At 46.5% G+C, this 19,611-nt stretch overlaps 1 protein-coding gene across 1 annotated transcript in view; it reads left to right on the plus strand.

The window, feature by feature from the left end:
• Window positions 1–212: 212 nt before the first annotated feature.
• Window positions 213–19,611, plus strand: part of RASGEF1B (RasGEF domain family member 1B) — a 36,421-nt gene continuing 17,022 nt past the window's right edge. The window contains exons 1-4 of the mRNA XM_032881787.1: window positions 213–347; window positions 12,131–12,313; window positions 14,458–14,580; window positions 15,152–15,289. Coding sequence (XP_032737678.1) covers window positions 12,137–12,313; window positions 14,458–14,580; window positions 15,152–15,289 — 438 coding nt within the window. The 5' untranslated portion in view covers window positions 213–347; window positions 12,131–12,136. The remainder of the gene's footprint in view (window positions 348–12,130; window positions 12,314–14,457; window positions 14,581–15,151; window positions 15,290–19,611) is intronic.

A 19,611-nucleotide genomic window follows, 5' to 3' on the forward strand; every position in this document is an offset into this window, starting at 1 on the left:
GTCCCGGGCTCCGGAGGCGGTGGCGGCGTGGGCGGTGAGCCGCGCCGCGATTGGTCCGGGGCGGGGTGGGGCGGGGCCGGAGGCGGGAGGCGGGGGCGGGGAGGGGCGGTGAGCCGCGCCGCGATTGGCCCGGGGCGGCGCGGGGCGGTGCCGCGGCGGGAGGCGGGGCCTCGGGGCGAGGGGGTGTGCGAGGCCGCTGAGGCCGAGGTTTCAGTATAAACAAGGCGCCCGGCGGGTCGGGCGGGTTTTTCTCTTCGTCTTCGCGCGCTGCGGCCGCCAGTTCTCGGGTCGCGCTGGTGGCGCGCGGCAAAGCGCCGGGAAGCCGAAGACCCGGGGTCCGTCCGCAGGTGGGTTGCTCCCGGCCAGGCATCTCCCCGCGGGGCCCGGAGCCCGGCCCGGGAGTGTGCGGCGGCGCTGCGCTCTGCGCTGGGGGACCGCGCTCCGGGGACCGCGCCCCGGCTGCCGGCGGCGCCTGGAGGGGCGGGAGCGTCGCGGCCAGCAGGTGCTCCCCGCACAAAGCGCCTGGCCGGAGCTGGACGCGGGGGCTCCCCTGCGCGGCCGCCGAGGGCCCCGGAGGCTGCCCGGGAGCCGACCGGGGCCAACAGGTGCGGGGCCGGGCCGCGGGCAGGGACGGGCTCGGGCTTGGCTCTGCTTCTCTCGCCGCGATCGCGCCCCCAGGCTGCGGGTTGGAGGTCGTGGTAGGTCGAGGGTCGGCCCGAGTTCTGGCCGCGCGCGTCCGTTCCTGTCTCCCGTCCGCGGCGCTGCCGGCCGTTCCCTCCTGCTCGGCTCGTTTCCGCGTGTGGGGGCGGGGGCGCTGCGCGCGGTCGGCGGGGAGCCCTGTGACACCCGATTCTTGGGAAAGGACGGGAAGCAGGAGTCGTGCGCTTGTCACGACCAGGTGGTGTCCAGCCCCCCGTTCGCCTGGCGAATTTGGGGCTCACCGGTGTCCTGGCTGTTGTCCCAGCTCAGGTGAGCCTCTGGAGACACCTGGCTGGGCTGCGGTGACGTGAGCCCGAGGGCCTGGGAGCCCCGCGGTTGCCGGCGCGAGGGCCCGGCTGTCTAGGGCCGCCACTGCAGCGCCGGCCGGGAGCGAGGGAGGAGGGCGCGGGGCGGGGGCTGCTGTGTGCACGCCTGTGCGCGGGGCAGGGGCTGCTGTGTGCACGCCTGTGCGCGCGTGTGGACGTCCGCTTCCCGTGAGCACTGCCCGAGCGCTGCTGTTTTGCACCTGACCGGGATCGAACCGACGCAGCTCCGGCTAAAGCGAGGGAGTCCGGCCTCTGACGGCGCACAGGGTGGTCCAGGTGGTGCGAAGAGGCGAGGAGATCTCCAGGCAGCGACTTTCTCCTCCGGATGTGGAGGTGCCCACTTCGCTGATGAACCCGGTGTGTGTAGGTGAACATGCACACATTTGTGTATGTGTGTTTGGGTGCAGCGTGTCTCCAAGGAGCCCGCGGTCAGCAGCACCGTGTGACAGCGGTCGGAACCGCTGGTGCGCCGGGATCTATATTTAGCCCCGGATGAGCTCCAGAGGCCGAGGGAGGGTCTCTGAACCGGGTGCATAAAGCGGAAGAGCCTAGGGAGCAGGGTGTTGCGCTCTTGAATGTCTGGTACAGTCAGACTCAGATGGGGTGAATAATGACTCTTTCCTCCTGAGAACAGCAGCCGGAGCTTGGCATGTGATAGCCGCGTCTCAATTTGAAACATAGTTGCACGGCTGTGGTAAAACCTGTGCTAACACACAAGGAGGCTACAGTTCAGCACAGTGATGCCTCATTGCAGATTAGGGAGGACTGTGACTGATCAGATGAGGTTTGGGGGAAATACAGAATTGATTTTCAAAAAGCCATACAAATAAAAATTTTTGGCGGTTGCTATTTTCCTAACAGAATAAAAGAATGGCATCTTGTTAGAGCCTGTCATTAGTGCTTATTTTAATTTGGGGGGGGGGACAGTGTTGGTCCACTTTTGACAGAAATCAGGGTTTGCAAGCATTGCTTTATTATTCCTTTCAAGCAGATTTTCTGGCCAAGATGAAAAGATCAGCTCGTGATTAGCAAATTTCTTGTTGGCATCATTCCACTACATGTCGGTCAGTCCTTTGTTTTGTTGGAGGTGGCAACATTTCTGGCTCCCAAGCATACTGGCTTTGTACTTTCCAGCTCTCTAATGGAGTGCTATGTTAAATTCTTAGAATTTATTTCTCCCATGGCTCATTTTCTCTGACCCTACCACACCTGATACCTGAGATAACACTGTCTTTTGGAATACAAAATCACCAGAAAGCATCTACAATTATTGTCTTTTTTACCCCAGCTTAGCATCTAATCTAATCTATTCTTAGGTACATATTATTTAATGTTTCTAAAAATGTATTATTTATCATAATACACATTTCGTGTATTATTGGTAACATTACATTCTGATAATCTAAAATTAACCACCAGCTAATAAAGTACAATAGACCTTTTCAAAAAAATGACAACTGAATAACTCCGATCTAGGAAAAAGAAATGAAGGGGAGAAGCTGGGTGAGAATCTAGACAAGGTGTAAGATACCTAATAACGGCACAGGAAGTGAGGGAACCAACATTATCAATCTCCAAAGGCTACTTGGAAGAAGTGAACTTTGGAGAAGCAGTTTGGATGGCTCTAGCAAGTCTCCCTGTGAGACAAGAGATGGGGAAAAGAAGGTATTCTCCTTTACCTAGAAAAGAACTTGGAATTCCCGAAGCAGGGATTGAGAATCTTGATTCTGATGCTACAAATAATAAGTGGAAAAGACATTATAACATATCGTGAAGCCTGAAAGAGACAAATTATGCTGTTGAAAATACAGCTTAAGATGTATGGTATTTTTGTTGTTAGTGGTTCAATTTAGGTGTTACCTCCCCACCCCCTTCACTTTTCTAGAACTACAGTTGTCCTATTTTGGTTCTCCCATTAAACCTACTTAAAAAAATAGATCTATACCAACCCCGATTATCTTAAAATAACAGATATTATAGCCTCGTGCTATGGACAGATTTCTGCCCTGGGATTAGGGAGATGGGTTTGGAGCCCTAACAAGTCATTTGTTCTCTCCCTCTATCTGCAATGTCTGTAAAGTCGATGGGGTGTTGAACTAGGTGATTTATGAATCTCTTTTTGTTCTGTTACAACTGCTTTATTTTGGTGTACTCTCACTTTGTGCATTTGTGCCCTAAATGGGATGGAAGATGAAGGATGAAGTATGTGCAGCTACCTTCTGGGTGTAGGGAAATGAAGAGAAGAGAGTAAAGTTTCTCTGTATTGATAAAAACTATGTAGAGATTCAATATTTTCTTGACCTCCTGTTTGCTTTTATTTTTCTTCTGTAACTGTGCCAAAAATTACTATCAAGAAGGTTGAGTTGGAAATTTTTTTGACTTAAGTCAGTGCTACTATTTATGAAATTTTAAAAAAGATTTTATTTATTTGTTTGAGAGCAAGAGCCCAAGCACAAGGGGCAGAGGGAGAGAATCTCAAGCAGACTCCCCACTGAGCATGGAGTCTGACGTGGGGCTCGATCTCCTGACCTGAGCGGAAACCAAGAGTCAGATGCCTAACTGAGCCACTCGGGTGTCCCACCATTTATGAAATTTTTAATCAGTCTTTGACCTATCATTTTTACTGAGGTTTATATATTTACTATTCCATTTCAAGGTATGTCTTTATCTAGAAGTCATTCATTTGATTCAGGTTTTATTGGAAGCCCTGATACGAAAATCAGTTTCACGCAGGGAAAATACAAAATAACCATGTAGGGAAGGAAAACCCTTTGCAGACCACCAGGATTGTTCTATTTATTGAAAAGGGAAGGACAGAGAGGGAGGGATAAGCTTAGTTTTTCAAGAACATGCAGCCAAAAAATAAAATTATCCCAGGAACCATGTTCCATAATAAATGTAAATAGAAAATTCTGCTTGTTTACTACATGTCCTCACTAAGTATCAGGTCATTTTTCTGCTGAAATGAATTGGGTTTAGAAACATAAACCCTTTTCGAAATGATATGATGTTCTGTAATTTGGCCTAAGAGCTATCGTACAGATGATTCTACACCTTCTATCTGTGTCGTCCGTGTGGTCGCCACTAGCCACGTGGAGACCTGTAAACTTAAGTTTGATTAAATTAAACAAAATTAAGAATTGAGTTTCTTTGTTGTGCCTGCCATATTTTAAGCACTTAATAGCTACTGGGCAGCTGATGGCGACTGTCCTGGACAGTGTAGAAGGGGACCATTTCCAATATCCCAGAAGGTTCCTTTTGACAGCACGTAATTAGATCAGGATGATTTTGATTAGCCAGAAGATCACTTTTGTCCCCTGGGAAAAAGAAGTAATTAATTCTCATTGTATTTGGGCACCTAAGTCCTACAACGTAAGACCGACGGACTTTTTCAGCCAGTGTTTGTTTTCAGCTGTACAGCATGAACAGTGCCACTATCCAAAGCTCAGTAATATGCCAGGATCACAAACACCAATTTCTGAGGTTTTTTCCGCCCAGAACTCCAGTTGTCCTTTCACTTTTCCAAACCAGCTCCCACTGTTTTCAGCTGGAAAGCGCCAGTGTTTTCACAGACCAGGAAGGTGGAGCCATCTGCTGTTCAGCTCAGGAACTACATGGAAGCTGTAGTTTGAAAACAAGGCATGAAGAATATGGATGTGTCCTGTTCCCACGCAGTAAAGATTAACCTTGTAGGAAAGTTCCAAATGACTCTCCAGGCCCATGTAGAGTTGTCATGTAGTGAAATTTTGTTTTGTGTTTTAGTAAATAAACTGCTAACAAGATATCTCCCAAGACAAAAGATGACAAATTTTTTAGCTTTAATTTTCTTCCAGGGAAACCAAAGATAGTAATTATTTGAGTCACAATTAGTAAATTAGTGAAGATTTAGTAAAAGTTTTCTTAAGTAGCATCCAGGGTAAATCAAGCAAAATGCAAATTCTTTTTTTTTTTTTTAATGAAATCTTGTAACATTGTAAGTAATACCACCAAGTTCATCATTATGGAGAGAAATAAGACCTCCTTTAATAAGAAATATTCACTTTTCCCTCCTTGATTATGAAACTTACTAAGCATTTGGGGCTCAGTTCCAAAGAATGTACCCATGTGGGAGTGAGTTACTTTTTCTTCACGTGCCAAAGAAGTGAGTTGTTTCAGAGTTGTCTAGTCTGCATTGTTTGTGTTCTCAGGAACTATACCTCTCTTCTCAAGGAGGTCACCAGAAGTGTAGCATTTCTGCAGTTTCCAGAGCTGTTGCTACAAATCTCTGCCTTTAGGACTTTCCCTGGCTGGGGAAAGACATGAGAAGATAATCTTCTAGACCTTTTCAAGCTCCAAAGAAGCCATGTTTTAGGTATCGTCAGAAACGTGACTCCTACTTTCACCCCGAGTCAGTCCATAGTTCTCTACACACAGTCCATCCTCGTGTTCTAAGATCCAGTGGAGCCAAAAGCAGGCTAGACGTACTTGAGAAAACCAGGGAGAGTAAAGCTGAAACATGTGAACTCTTTCTCATTCAGCTTTCTGGAACCTCAAAGGAGAACAGGAAGAAGGTGCACCCCCCGCAAAGTGCAAAGTCCCTTTGGAATCGGGATGGGAATTGGGAAACCGGTAATTCCAGGATATTAAATTAAGCCTCTCCTCACTAAACAAATATAGTTTCAAAGTTCAGCTGTGATAGGGAGGCCTTCCTCTACTTCAGTGGGTTTGTTTTTTTAAATTGGACCACATGCCCAGTGCTTGAACAGAAACAAAGGTAGTGATCAATATAAAGGCATTGGATTCGTTAAATATTTCACCAAAGTATTCTGTGATGAGATATGGATCGAAAGCTCCCTGTCCCGTGTTTCTTTTTGTTTTTGTTTTTTTGTTTTGTTTTGTTTTGTTTTTTTCCAGTCCTACTTTTTCTAGCTCATTCTCTTAAGTGTAAAGGCAATGCTGACTTGACGTTCTGGTAGAGATTTACAGAGCACCTACAGCAGATGCCAAAGGATAGCTTCTGACTTAGTTCCCACACCCGTCTTTTCCGCAGCCTCTTTTCCAATTTGATTGTCACCTGAAACCACCTTATCCCGGTGCACCTGCCTCTTCATAAATAACGTTGTGCAGAAGCAGTCACTAATTCAAACACAGTCTGCTGCTTAGAAAAAGGCAGCTTTTCATCTGGTGCTTTCGCTGCTTTGAAACCATTAGGCATGCCTTTCAAATCCATTCATCCCTTAAATCACCCAGAGCTTGCTTCCTCGCTTCTGGATCAATGTCAGGCTGAACTTTTCAGAGTCCTTGGAAGAGCATGATATATCTTCGTGACTGAATTAGCTGCCCATGCAACATATCTAGTCTGTCAACCAACTTTTCAGCTTACTAAGTCAATTTTAAGAAAGAGCATTCATCTTGTACACCTGAGTTGGATAGATCTTTTGCTTCCCGTTGGGAAGTTTCCAATAGAACCTGTGATCTCTATGCTAATTTCATGGCTCTAAGCTTTCGTTTAGCCTAGTTCATGGTTTTAAAAACCAAAATCTGCTTCCCATTGTCTCTTCGCATCTTTCCCCACCCCAAAGTGCCATCTCAATTCAGGGGGAAAAATACCTGTTTAAATATCTCTACCCAAACCAGAAGAAGTGTCCTGTTAAAATTCTCTAACTCCATTTGATTGGCACTACCTGAAAATACGAGGATTCTTTGATTTCCAAGGAGCCAGGCTTGAATGTGTTAGACCAACCTTCCCTTCAGAACCGCCATGTTCTTCTTTGATTCGGTAAATCACATCTAGGCTCTGTACAGGTCTGCACCTGTTCCTAAACTGGGGTCTGAACTCCCCGAGGGTGTAAGCAGAGTTGGTGGTACATTTCCCTCAGGGCAGTGTGGGGAGAGGTTTGTGAACCCCCCAGAAAGTTAAGAGCCACCGGCCACATTGAATATATGGTTTCCCAGGAAAGGATTTACAAATGAAACTTTTTGTAAGGTGAGAATTGTTTGCGAGGTGAACCTGTCCTTGCCTTATCTCATTGATAGTGATTTGAATAAAGTCAGCAGTTTTTTTCAAGTATCTCATATGAATCTTTTTTTTCCTAAAGGAATTAACTACTTTGAAGTTTGACTTAATAGTAAACTAATGCCAGCGTTTACCCTAATGCTGTCACACATTCTAATTTTGGAAAAGTCGGGTTCTCCTGAACAAGATTTTTGGTTAGCGGAGAGGTCTGTCGGGTTGGGCAGCATCTGTGCTGAGAAGGGTGGTAGCGGAGAGGTTGGTTTTGAGATTGTACTGGAAAAGGCAGAGGGGAGAATTGAGAGTTTAAAGGACCGTAGAGATAGATAATATTAATTGTGAGAGCTGTAAGGAGAAGGTTTGCTACAGATGAGAAATCAGAACTACACTGAGACGAAAACAAATAAATAAATGGGGTCTCTGGGATAAGAGCAGTGTCACCCTTTGCCCTTCTTCCATTACGGAAACCATTAGCAAATGATTCCTGGCATTAATAGTGCCTGGGAGTAAATGCTTTTCTGCATTCTCATGTCCAGTACTTGGGTATTTTCTCTGTTTTTTTTTTTTTTTTTTTTTTTAAACAAGAACCAAGTTAATATTTAATCTTCTGAGCCTCGTTTTTCAACTCCAGAACCAGAGCAAGTAGAATTCAAATCTTGGATGAGAAATCTGAGTATTACTGAACAAGCAATAGTTCTTGATGTGGGTGATGCCAGGGGAGATACTCGAAAGAAAGAAACTACTATGTTTGTCTTCTTAGGTATATGAGGTCCGCTTCATGGACAGTGCTTCCTGGACCATCCTGCTGGCCTCCCCTCGTTGGTCAAATGCATTTCCTACACCATGCAGTTTCTCTTTCTTTTGAAAATGGCTAGACTGGCCACTTGTTAGAGATTGTCCAGAAACGGGTGGTGAATACTGTGATCCATGATCTTTATTTTCTTCATTTGTCTCAGTAAGATTGTTTTTTAACTGGAGATCTATGAAGTAAACACAAGCATTACTCTCTTTAATTGAATCTGAGATGCCATCCATTGTAAGACATTCTTTAATTTCATATTGCTAAAAAAAATACTGTTACACATGCCTTATTATCACTATGTGCATTCCAATTACAAAGACAGTAAATGTTAACATAGTGTATCTTAAAATCCAAAATCTCTGCCTAGATGGGATTGTGCCTTGATTGCAAAGGTCAGTAATGTAAATAGTTCTGCTGTCATGATAGTATTGCTTGTTTTTGTTTTTTTTTTAAGATTTTATTTATTTATTTGGCAGAGATCACAAGTAGGCAGAGAGGCAGGCAGAGAGAGGAGGAAGCAGGCTCCCCACTGAGCAGAGAGCCCGATGCGGGGCTAGATCCCAGAACCCTGAGATCATGACCTGAGCTGAACGCAGAGGCTTTAACCCACTGAGCCACCCAGGCACCTGGTAGTATTGCTTCTTACTAAGAATAATTAGTGGCATTAATACATCTTGACAGCAATGACTTACATGGACCATGTGAAGCACAGGAATTGTTCTTACAGCCTACAGTTTGGGATAGACTGGCAGATTTTTCATTTTATGGTTAAATATTATAGGTTTAAGGACGTCCAGTTGTAGCACAACATGATGTAGTGAAATAAATTTGGAACCTGAGGGTCTAGGTTTGAAATACGGTCCGATCTGTCCCTAATCTGCTATGTAACCCCAGTCAGTGATGACAGGTTTTCTGAACCGTAGCTGCTTACGCAGTCAAAACAATGGGAGGATGTCTGCCAAAAAGGGTAGCTCTAAGAATCCCAAAAGGCATTTGTAGGCAGTAAACCTTACACAGACTAGAATTGCTGACCTTCTCAGAGCCTTCTGCGCTGTGCGTCTAGGCATTTCCAGGTGAGCGGCTTTGAAGGGGAATCAGAGCAGTTAGGGAAGGTGGAACGTGGAGACCTTTCCCTTGCTCCGAGGATCCCATAGTAGCAGAATGGGAGGGAGGGAGAGGGCCTAAGGCATGGGAAGGAAGCCGTCTCGAGTGTAAGGCAACGTAAGAAAATAGGACCTACGTGCACGAATGAGGGCCCGGCGTCTCTCGGAGCGACTCGGATCTGAGCGGTCGGTCGTTGCTCTGTGCAAGTTTGACAATCACGATGCTTCGTGGGAGAATGAGCTCAGCTGATGATCAGCAGAACTTGGGGGTGATTAGAAGGCAGAAAGTGACCTGTGACATACCCTCTTCTTGAAACTGATCCGTAGTTGTCATAAGCTCTGTCCCCAATTCAGCCACCCCAGGTAGGTTCCGTGGTTATTTGCAGTATTTTCCTTGGTGCTTGGTTTGGGGGGGGTGTGCCTAAGTGTGGATATTTTGTGCCTCATCAGGGAAATCCCATGAGTGACCCATTCCCAAGGAACGACACAGAAGACTCATGCCGTCACTCTAATAAGGCTCTAAGAAGAACTTTGCCATAAGAGAATTTAATAGCTTTGTCACGATTTAGGATTTGGGAAGGAGTGAACAAAATTGAGACCCATTTTCTAAATAAAACACACACGTTGGGGGAGACAGTGGTGGCGTTACCTTCTGCAGTTCTCACACTGCGAGGCACCGGATCAGGGCTTTGTCAAATCGGAGCCATGGTCAGAGCTGAGTCCTCGTCTGCTTCGTGGGGGTAAGACGTTGAGAAGTACAAATACTTGTGGCTTTGGCGCTGATTTCTTGAAAGGGAGCTGGGTGACTCTGGACTATCGAGGGCTAGTGGTTTCTGTTAATAAGCGGAAGGTGGCGGGGGGCGAGATTCACAGGCGGGGGGTCCACTGCCGCACGGGCTGTGACGTCCCAGCCTGGTCACCTCGTTCCACCTTCCAGGGTTTGCACGTGAATCGCAACAGGCGATTGGAGCAGACTGTGGCGGCACTGGGGCTCTGGCCTCTTCCGTGACCTGTGTTGCGGTCAGTGCTAATCGCTTAGGACACACATTCTCCCGCCTTGTTACAGCCTTTGTGTTCTCCTCCCTCAGGCCGCCGGGCACCCACTTCTCACTGGTGGCAGTTGGACAGTGAGGTGAAGTCTGTTCTTCATCCCAGACGAGATGATCTCTATGATCCTTTTGAACTTTCAGCATTTTCTGATTTTTCTGAAATTCCCAAGTCTTTGGCCAACCATCTCCCCGAATCACTTTATTAGAATGGTTTCAGTAGTGATGAATAAATGGAGAAACTGAAGAAAATTCGTGGTTCTTGGCAGAAAAAATAAGAAAAGCCCAACTCCCAGGGCACGATGGAATCCCACCTGTGATGCTGCTCGTGCTGGATGCTGTATGGTTTTTGACCATCTTCAGCTTTTGTAAGCCGGAAGTGGTAACCAAATCCGGATGGATGGCTCCCTGCAGGCTCTCAGACTGAACTTTGAGATGCTTCTCATCTTGGGTCCCAGAGTCTCTGTTTATGGACATTTCGAGTTTCTCAGGGAAAGGGTAGATGAAAAAAAGGCTCTTTTAAAAAAAAAATCTTCCTGCCAAGGATAAGTTGTTTGCAAAGATTATATTGCACATGAATCATACTCAGAAAACTGGCAATCTGAGGAGGACAGAAACACACTTTGTCCACTGTCTTATAAAATGTTGACATTGAGTTCTCTATTTAACAATGACTTCAGCTAAGCTCAGAGCATTTGTGTTAATGCTTATGTCCTGTAGCTCCTGATCCTTTGGGTGTTATGACCATGTCCTGCCTCAGCGAGAGACATGGCAATGATGACGCACGTAGTGACAGATCTCCCAGAGTGATTCTCAGTAATCAATTTCTTCCCATTGGTGGCTGTTTTTTCCCTCCAGCATTCTCCCATGGCATTGGTTTGTGGTTGGGATAGAGTACAAAAGGCTGAAGCTTTTCTTCTGTTTCTTTTTCTTGATGTTTCCTTCCCTAAATGCTGTTTTCATCTGCCAGGTTGTCCTAATAGTAGATTTTTTCCCCAACACTCCACCCCTTGGCCACCCTTGCCAAGGCGCACGCCTGCGTTATGATGCCATGGTCCCCGTTGGCTGCAGCTGGAGCAGATGCCCTTGGAGTGGAGCATGTGCCTTCCCAGACAGGGCTCCACACCCCTCTCCCATTCAAATGTAAATATCCTTGGCATCTTGAAAAGAAGGATTAGCCCAGGTTGTGTCCTCCTGCGGCCTTCACACACCCTCTCCCCCTGGGTCCAAAGCTAGGGCTGGCTTCCCGTATTGTTTGCCTTCTGAAACCCTCAGTCTGTCGGCTCCTGAATGCCTGCATTGTCCAGACACGCTGCCCGAAACCGACAGTCTATTCTCGGGTCCCGAGCTCTGTCCCTAGAAATCCGAGTCACAACTTAATAGCCTGTGGCCTCTACTGAGCCCCTCTAAGAAGGGCTTTGTGAGTTGCAAAGCATATGAATGGAGAGGACTGGCACCAGGCTTCCTGTCCCCCAAATCAGGAGCCTCTCGGCCAGCGTTTGCTGAGAACGGAGGCATTATAGAGCCCCCACCCCAAAGGAATTTGACACAAATGGGTGAAAATCGGCCATGTCAGACCTCCCAGTGGAAGCTGGAGGGTCAGCATTGAATGTCTGGATTTACATACACGCACCTGTAAACACACATGCACGCGTGCACACACACACATGCACCTGTGCATACGCACACACACACACAGTACTTGAAGTCTAGGCCTCTCTCACAATTTCACTTTTTCAGCCTCTGTCCTGCTTGTCTCCTGCTATACCCAGTGTCAGTCCGGCATTGCCTGTCGTGATGCTGAGTCTTCCAGCAGCTTCGAAGGCTCGCACGCTCTCCCCGGCCGGCGCTCGGCTCTGTGGGATGAACCAGTGCGAAGCCCAGCTCCGTCCTCCACAGGACGATCTCCGCATGCGGCAGCCGGAGACTCGAGCTCAGATCCAAGCTGGATCCTCCGATGGAAGCGTGGCCTGGCCTCGGGCGGCATGAGGTTGTGCTCAGTCGGCCGGTGCGCGTGTTCCTCCGAGGGCGACTTGCGTTCTCGAGGCGCTGCTGTTCCATCCCAACCAGCCCGTTTCCAAAGTTAGCGACTCCCGCATCGCCGCGCTTTCCTTCCACGGCATTTACTGACGCTGCATCCTCTCCCCTTAAACCCGCTGTAGGGAAGCATGCCTCGGACGCCCCCCTTCTCGGCCATGTTCGACAGCAGCGGTGACAACCGGAACCTGTACCAGGCGGCGGACGCGGGCTGCGCGGGCCTGTGCTACCACGACAACAACCTCCTGTCGGGGTCTCTGGAGGCGCTCATCCAGCACTTGGTGCCTAACGTGGACTACTACCCGGACGTAGGTACCCCGTCCTGGGAAGCGCATCCCTGCTGGTCTTTACAAGAAATTGCAACGTAGGGGCAGGGGCCCCAGATACTCCTGAATTGTATCTGGGCTGCTAAGAATTTTTCAAATCAGAAAATGCCTATTGATTATTGAGTGTTTTGAGATCCAGTGGAGCCCGCATGTGATTCACATTTTGATTATTGTCTGCATATCAGTTTCTTCTCGGGGCTGGTACCACACTGTAGGGGGCCAGATGCCATCCAAGTGCGGTATCTGTAGGTTGAATTCATGTATATGCCTCGTCCTTGCGTAGAAACGCCGGAAGACAGTGCATACTCCTAGGATACTTAAATGCTTGTTTTCTTTCCAAGACCATCTCCATACTGAGGAAAGTGAAGTCGGACAGGAAGACTTCCTAGAAAGGGGAACAAGAGGCATATTCAAGATGCGGTTCATATGTTTTTCTTGGATAGCCAGCCTTTTCATGGGTAATACTTTCTAGTCTAGAGAAGTCACTTACATTTTCTCACTCTCCACGGCAATTCCAAGAGGCCGGAGCGGAGAGCACTGAAATTCAGAATGCTGAGCGAGCCGCACACGGTCTCAGCCAGCACCAGCATCAAACCTAGGTCTCTCTGTTTCTGGGCAAGTGGTGTTTTTCTCCCCGTTTTCACTGGTGCCAGACTTGCCCTTGTTACTGAACAGCAGTTGGTAGTTGATAAGGAGGTCATGAAACCATCTAGACACAGAGTCACATGTTTTTATAAATATAACGATGACCTTGGTGCGCAAAGGATAGTTTGTGCTTGCCGCCTAGTTCACCATAGTGTTTCTCCCTGAGTTATCTCTCTGTGCGATTTGTTATATAGCATTGTGAAATATGTTGCCACACAGGGAACACTTGTGATCAGAAGTAAAAGGAATCCCTTGTTCAGCCCTGTAAGTGTTTATGAGCTAGTAAAGGCGCCTAAGGGGGGAGGCGGGGGTAAAAAATAAAAAAAAAAACAAAACCCACAAAACAAAATGAAAAACAGCCTTGGATTTTTCTTTTCACTGGGAGTCTGAAACTGTTATAGCAAATAAACCCTACTTCATTACTGGCTTCTTGGGAGACAATGTAGTTAAGAAAAAGTATACAGTGTGATATTGTGTTTTATCAAGTTGCTTAGCCTCCGAGGGAGTAAGCAGATTACTTGAAAGCCCGCCTTTGAATGTTCTAGCACCAGCGGATGGACTCTGCTGGGTGCCCACCAGACACACTGGAGAATCCTCGAGCTGTTGTGGGCTCGGTGTTTTTTTGGTTTCCATTGAGTTACCATAATATCTGGACCCAGAACAAGATTCTGTAGGGGTGATCTGTTTAAGTCAGATCTGCGTCTCTGGGCTGAATTTCATTCTCCTTAGCGAGAGTGAGTGATGTGTCCTGGTGTCCTGGCGCCCAGAGGGAGGGACGTGAAAGTGTGCTTTGAATAATTTCAGTAGATAAACTTATCTTGTGCTTCTGTTATTTTTAGTGTGGTTGAAGGAAAGAGGTACATCAGAAGGCAAAGGAAAAATCTGTCTTAAGGTGTTTTACTACGAAGCATTATTATTTTTTTTAACATTTTTTTTTAATTTTTATTTTTTATAAACATATAATATATTTTTATCCCCAGGGGTACAGGTCTGTGAATCGCCAGGTTTACACACTTCACAGCACTCTCCTAGCACATACCCTCCCCAATGTCCATAATAACCCCACCCCCCCTCTCCCGACCCCCCTCCCCCCAGCAACCCTCAGTTTGTTTTGTGAGATTAAGAGTCACTTATGGTTTATCTCCCTCCCAATCCCATCTTGCTTCATTCATTCTTCTCCTACCTCCTTAACCCCCCATGTTGCATCTCCTCTCCTTCATATCAGGGAGATCATATGATAATTGTCTTTCTCCGATTGACTTATTTCGCTCAGCATGATACCCTCTAGTTCCATCCACGTCGTCGCAAATGGCAAGATTTCATGTCTTTTGATGGCTGCATAGTACAAAGCATTATTTTTTGAAACTGCAGTGTGTTAACTTTGATCGAGAGAACTTAATGACATAAGATGTGTAAACTATGGGGGAGATATTAGTCTCAGAGAGACTGTAACCACGGTGACTGTTTTCCTCTCGCCACAGAGAACGTACATATTCACCTTCCTACTCAGCTCTCGGCTGTTCATGCATCCGTATGAGTTAATGGCCAAAGTTTGCCACTTATGTGTTGAGCACCAGAGACTAAGTGATCCCAACAGCGACAAGGTACGATATGCCTTGAACTTTACTATTCTCTGTTAGGCTTGGTAACTCTGTCGCTTAGATTTTGTGACGCTGCCTCCCTTCCCCCGGGCTGAAGGGCATAAATGGTGTCACGGCTGTGCAAAGGCAATGGGGAATGGCATAAAGAACTGTGGAGGCTTGGACACCGGAATTAATGTTCCTTTTCATCTAAGATCTTTATTTCTCTAACGTTCTTGGTCCTACTGAATCACTTCAGTATATAAAAATACTGCGATGTTACTACCCAAGAGAAAAGCCAGCACAGTGTGTGTGCTGGTCATTATGGTCAGTATGGTAGAATTTTTAAAAAATAAACCATCATGTCCTTCTTGCGAAACAAACCAGCCCCCGCAGTGTAAGTTCAAGGCCATGGAAGAGCCCTAGATCCTGCCGGAAGTTGGTGCCACTTGGCATTGACTTGGGGGAGGAGGACTAGACTTCTTCAAGCCCAAAGACTTTACAGGAGACGTTTACCAGTGACTCTGTTCAGTTACAGATGTGACGCCGTCCGTGCTGATAGAGATCACTGAACGAGATGTGCTCTTTCTTCCAGAACCAGATAAGAAAAATTGCACCCAAAATCCTTCAGCTCCTGACGGAATGGACGGAAACGTTTCCTTATGATTTTCGGGATGAAAGAATGATGAGAAACTTGAAGGATCTGGCTCACCGGATAGCCAGCGGCGAGGAGGTTGGTGTCCTGAGTCTTAGTGAAAGCACTTGAATTTCCAGGCCGAGCCTTGGTGGGAACTGGTGCTGAATTGTGTATCACGATCTCCACATCTTCCTTTCTGTGTTGCCTTTGGGCAAGTCTTCGACATAGCCTCGTGGCCCGTTTGTTGTGTGGAATGGGGAGGATTACACAATCCCACTTGGAAGGGTTATCATCTGGAATTTTATGTGATTAATCTGGGGGTGCGTTCGTGTCCATTCATGCGTAGGGTTCACGTTGCAAGGGTGTTTTAATTTTACTTGTACTTTTCTTCCTTCTGAAAGGTTTGACACAGCAAGTTACATAGCATGTACAATAATACATATCATATTAGTAGATCTAAACACAGGTAGAACATAAATAACATGGTAACGTGTTAGCAGATGATAAGTTGTGTGTTGATACATCAGAAATAGACACTTTGTAACCACGGAAGGGAGAAAACACAGGGTCTGGAAGCGACTAGCAGGACAGGACTGCTGCGGTTTCGGCGTCAGCTTCGGGTAAAAGAGAAGCACAGTTGGTTATGGGATTTTCACCATCAGGAAAGAAAGCCTACTAGTTCTTCGGGGCATTAAATTAAACGAAATTTTAAGAACTTTCTTATGGAGAACTTTATCCAGGGGGCACAGAATGAGATCAGGGAGACTGCTCCGTGTAGGTTTTGTAACAAATGCTCCTTGATAAAAAACCGAGGCTGTGTGATTCCTGTGTCATTAGCAAAGGTCATTCTTCTGGAGAGGAGAAGACAAAGAGGAAAAGATCCAAGTCTCCTGGTGGCCGGAAGTTGGTTCAAGGCTAGTACCTAGGGCAGGTGGAGAAAAGTGAGTCTCTTGGATACTCTGTCATAAATACCACTTCCCTGCACCAAGCCTTTGACAAGAGCTAACTAGCTGTTAAATCAAGCAGGGTGATCCTCTCTGAAGGAGGCCTGGAGGCCTGGTATTTTCTGCTGAGGCATGTTGGGCAAGGGTGTCTTTGTAGCTTCTGTGAGCCAGTAAGCTCCTGGGGGCAGAGCCCTTGGGCGCAGATACAGCCCTTCCACGCAGGGAAAGACGGACAGAGCGTTTGGCCACTGGAGAGATGTCTTGTTTTGTTCGTCTTGAAATGCATTTTCCCTTCAGAGTGACCTTCCTTGAGAACACGCTCCCTCGGTGCCGCGCCGTGAAGATCAGTAACAAGATGCCCTCTCTGTTGTGTCTGCTTCTGGTGAATCTATTTTAAGACCATTCCCCCCACCTTAAAAAATTATTTCAGATTTGCAGTTGACAAACTTGACTCGCCTGCAGTTATGTCCTCATGAGAGTGGATTTAACCCTTCTGCTGCTCCCATGTGACGTTGTACTGAACCCTGGTGATCAAGACGGCTGTGATTTATCCGTAAGGCTGAGTGAGTGGGTTCCTGAGTCGTTTTGCAAGTTATGACTATTAAAATTATTTTGCCGGTTTGCCTGTGATGGGTTTCAGCCAGGTATGAATTGGTGGGTCCGCCACGCACAAAGGCAGAAGTTCAGTGCCACAGGGTGGTTTTCTAGCCGATCTTACTCAGCCTGTGTCTGTCGGGCTGCTTGGCTGCATCAGTCCTGGTTCAGTGAACGCGGGTTAGGACAAGATGCTCAAAAGATTAGTGGCATCGTAAGGACTTTTTCTTGTATGAAGTCCGAGTCTGGAGTCAGTCGGTACCACATTTAATTAAGTTGTACTTTAAGTACCTAACTTGATAGGTCAGTCAACTGACCTTCCCCCGTTGCCTTTTTTAAAAGGTAGGAATGGTCACTTGATCCTTTCCAAAGGAACACCTGAAGAATCTTTTACAGATAAAAAGTTGGCATTCTGAAAGTGTCTGATGGGTGGCCTTTGGTTTGTCGTGTGGTGGTGGTCAATGAGGGAGATGACTTATATCTGTGTCAGTCTGATTGGATCCTGTCTGGTTTTTTGGGTCAGGCTCAAGCCCCTCGAGTGCTGGGAGGAAGTCAGAGGCCCCCAGGGCCTTCGAACTGGCTTCTTGTGAACACTCCTCTGTTAATAGCAAATCCTTGATAAACCTTGAGATTGTCAGATGGTTTTGAGTGAGAAAAGAGGAAACGAGAAGGTAAGCCAGGTGGAACCAAGGAATGGATCAACCCAGGGCTTGAGCAGCCACGCGTCCCCTGCCTTGATCAGGTTGGGTTTTACAGGGAGAGGCCGTTCCTTTGGCCCCTTCAGTCCTGTTTCTGGAATTGGCCGCTGTTGGCATCTGGTCGATCTGAGCGGGCTTCAGCGGGTTCCCAGATTCCTTGTCTTCTCTGTTCCTGCAAATCGAGGAGGCATCTGTGCTGTGTTAATGCCCCGGTCAGCTCTAAGATCGTGTGATGGATGCTTTCCTCAGAGAGACGCCTTCCCTCGCCACCCCAACCACTGTCCCCCTGCAACACCCTCATTGTTGGCTTTCACCACCGTTTTCTTCAGAGCACCCTGTGGCTAGGAATTACTTGCTTTTTTTTTTTTTTACTATTTGTTATCCACCTCCTCCCCCTCCCCTCCGCCAACTCCTGGCGCCCTCTCTGTTCATCGTAGCGTCCCTAACTCCTAGCTCAGTGCCCGGCATCGCGTAGGTACTCAGTAGCCTGCGCATGAATGAAGGAGCGAACTATGCAGTTTCTGGAAGAGGAAAACACATACTTCCCTCCGCAGGAAGGAGCGTGGGCTTGGCTGGAGACTTGTTGCTTCTCGCCCGAGACTTTAGGGATTTTTTTGGCAGTCAGTGACTCCAGGTGCGCCCTGTGTATGATTTTGTCTGGTTCTGCTGAATCTGCTGGGACAGTTCTGCATAATTTGGCTTAATATGTTTCCCCCTGGGGATTGCCCCAAATGAAGTGGTTTATTAGGACTTGCCCGCAAGAAACATGAAATGGAGCTAATGACTGAATTACGTGACATGTGACTGTAGTGGGGAGAATGCAATTTTCTCTTCCTTAAGGGGCTGGTCTTTCTTCTATCTTTATTTGCCAGGTAATTACGGTCACTGGCATTGGAAGTTATAAAAAAGAATAAGTGCATATTTAGCAATTCATGACTCAGTAAGGAAGCACGCCTAACAACACAAAGCTTGGAATGGACTCAAATGGCAGCAGGAAACTTAAAAGAGGTCATACATGCATACGCTCTGTCTCTGTGCGTCTCTTTGTCTGTCTCTCTCACACACACACACTCACACACACGCTAGTTCTTCATTATTTGAATAGCTTTACCCTATTCCCTCTTGTATACATTTCCCCCTTACAGCTTATTGCTTTTTGCTCACTAGCTGAGTCCTTGACCATACATCCCTCAACCACTTCCCTTAAAAAAGTATGTTTTAAAGTGTAGAATAAGAGACTGTGGACTCTGAGAAACAAACTGAGGGTTTTGGAGGGGAGGACGGTGGGGGGTTGGGAGGGCCTGGTGGTGGGTACTAAGGAGGGCACGGATTGCGTGGAGCACTGGGTGGTGCATAAACAATGAATTTTGGAACACTGAAAAGAAACTAAGTTAAATAAATAAATAAAAATAAAGCTAGTTAATAATCTGAAAAAATAAAAATAAAAAAAGAATCTTTCACCAGATACGCCAGTAGAGCATAGATCCTGATACTTTGCTACATACCAGCATCACCCGGGAATGTTGGGTATGACATTTGGGACAGGGACTGAAGAAACCATTTTAAGTTCACAGATTTTTAATGTAACTCAAAATGATGAAAGCAGAAGAGCGAGGGAGATGGGAACAAGGGATTTATTTTATTTTGTTTTATTTTTATTTATTATTGTTACTGAGGTCTAATTAGCATCTAACAGTCTATTAGTTTCAGGTATACAACTTAATGACTTGATATTTGCATATATTGTGAAGTGATCGCAGTAAGTCTTACTAACATCCATCACTACACAGTTACAGAATTTTTTTCCCTTGTGATGAGAACTTTAAGACCCGTTCTTTTAGCAAGTGTCAAAGATGCAATACAGTATTATTAACTATAGTCCCTGTAATCACGTCCCCAGGACTTATTTATTTTGTAATTAGAAGTTTTTACCTTTTGACCAGCTTCACCCGTTTTGCCCCTCCCCTATCCCTGGCTTCACCCCACCATGAGGGATTTAATTAGCCCTTAATTCAGTCTCGAGCTCCTTCAAATTCCAAAGAAAAAGACATTTTTCTTTGAGGGACAAGCATATTACCAAATAGATAACATCTTCTAAATTGGTAACGTTAATGCTGGGTGGAAGATAGGTTTTTTGAAGGTTCAACTTTTTAAACAGGTATTTCATTAATGATTTAGGGTG

Source organism: Lontra canadensis, unplaced genomic scaffold (genome assembly GCF_010015895.1).
Source record: "Lontra canadensis isolate GAN:19392208 unplaced genomic scaffold, GSC_riverotter_1.0 scaffold1, whole genome shotgun sequence".
Taxonomy (NCBI): domain Eukaryota; kingdom Metazoa; phylum Chordata; class Mammalia; order Carnivora; family Mustelidae; genus Lontra; species Lontra canadensis.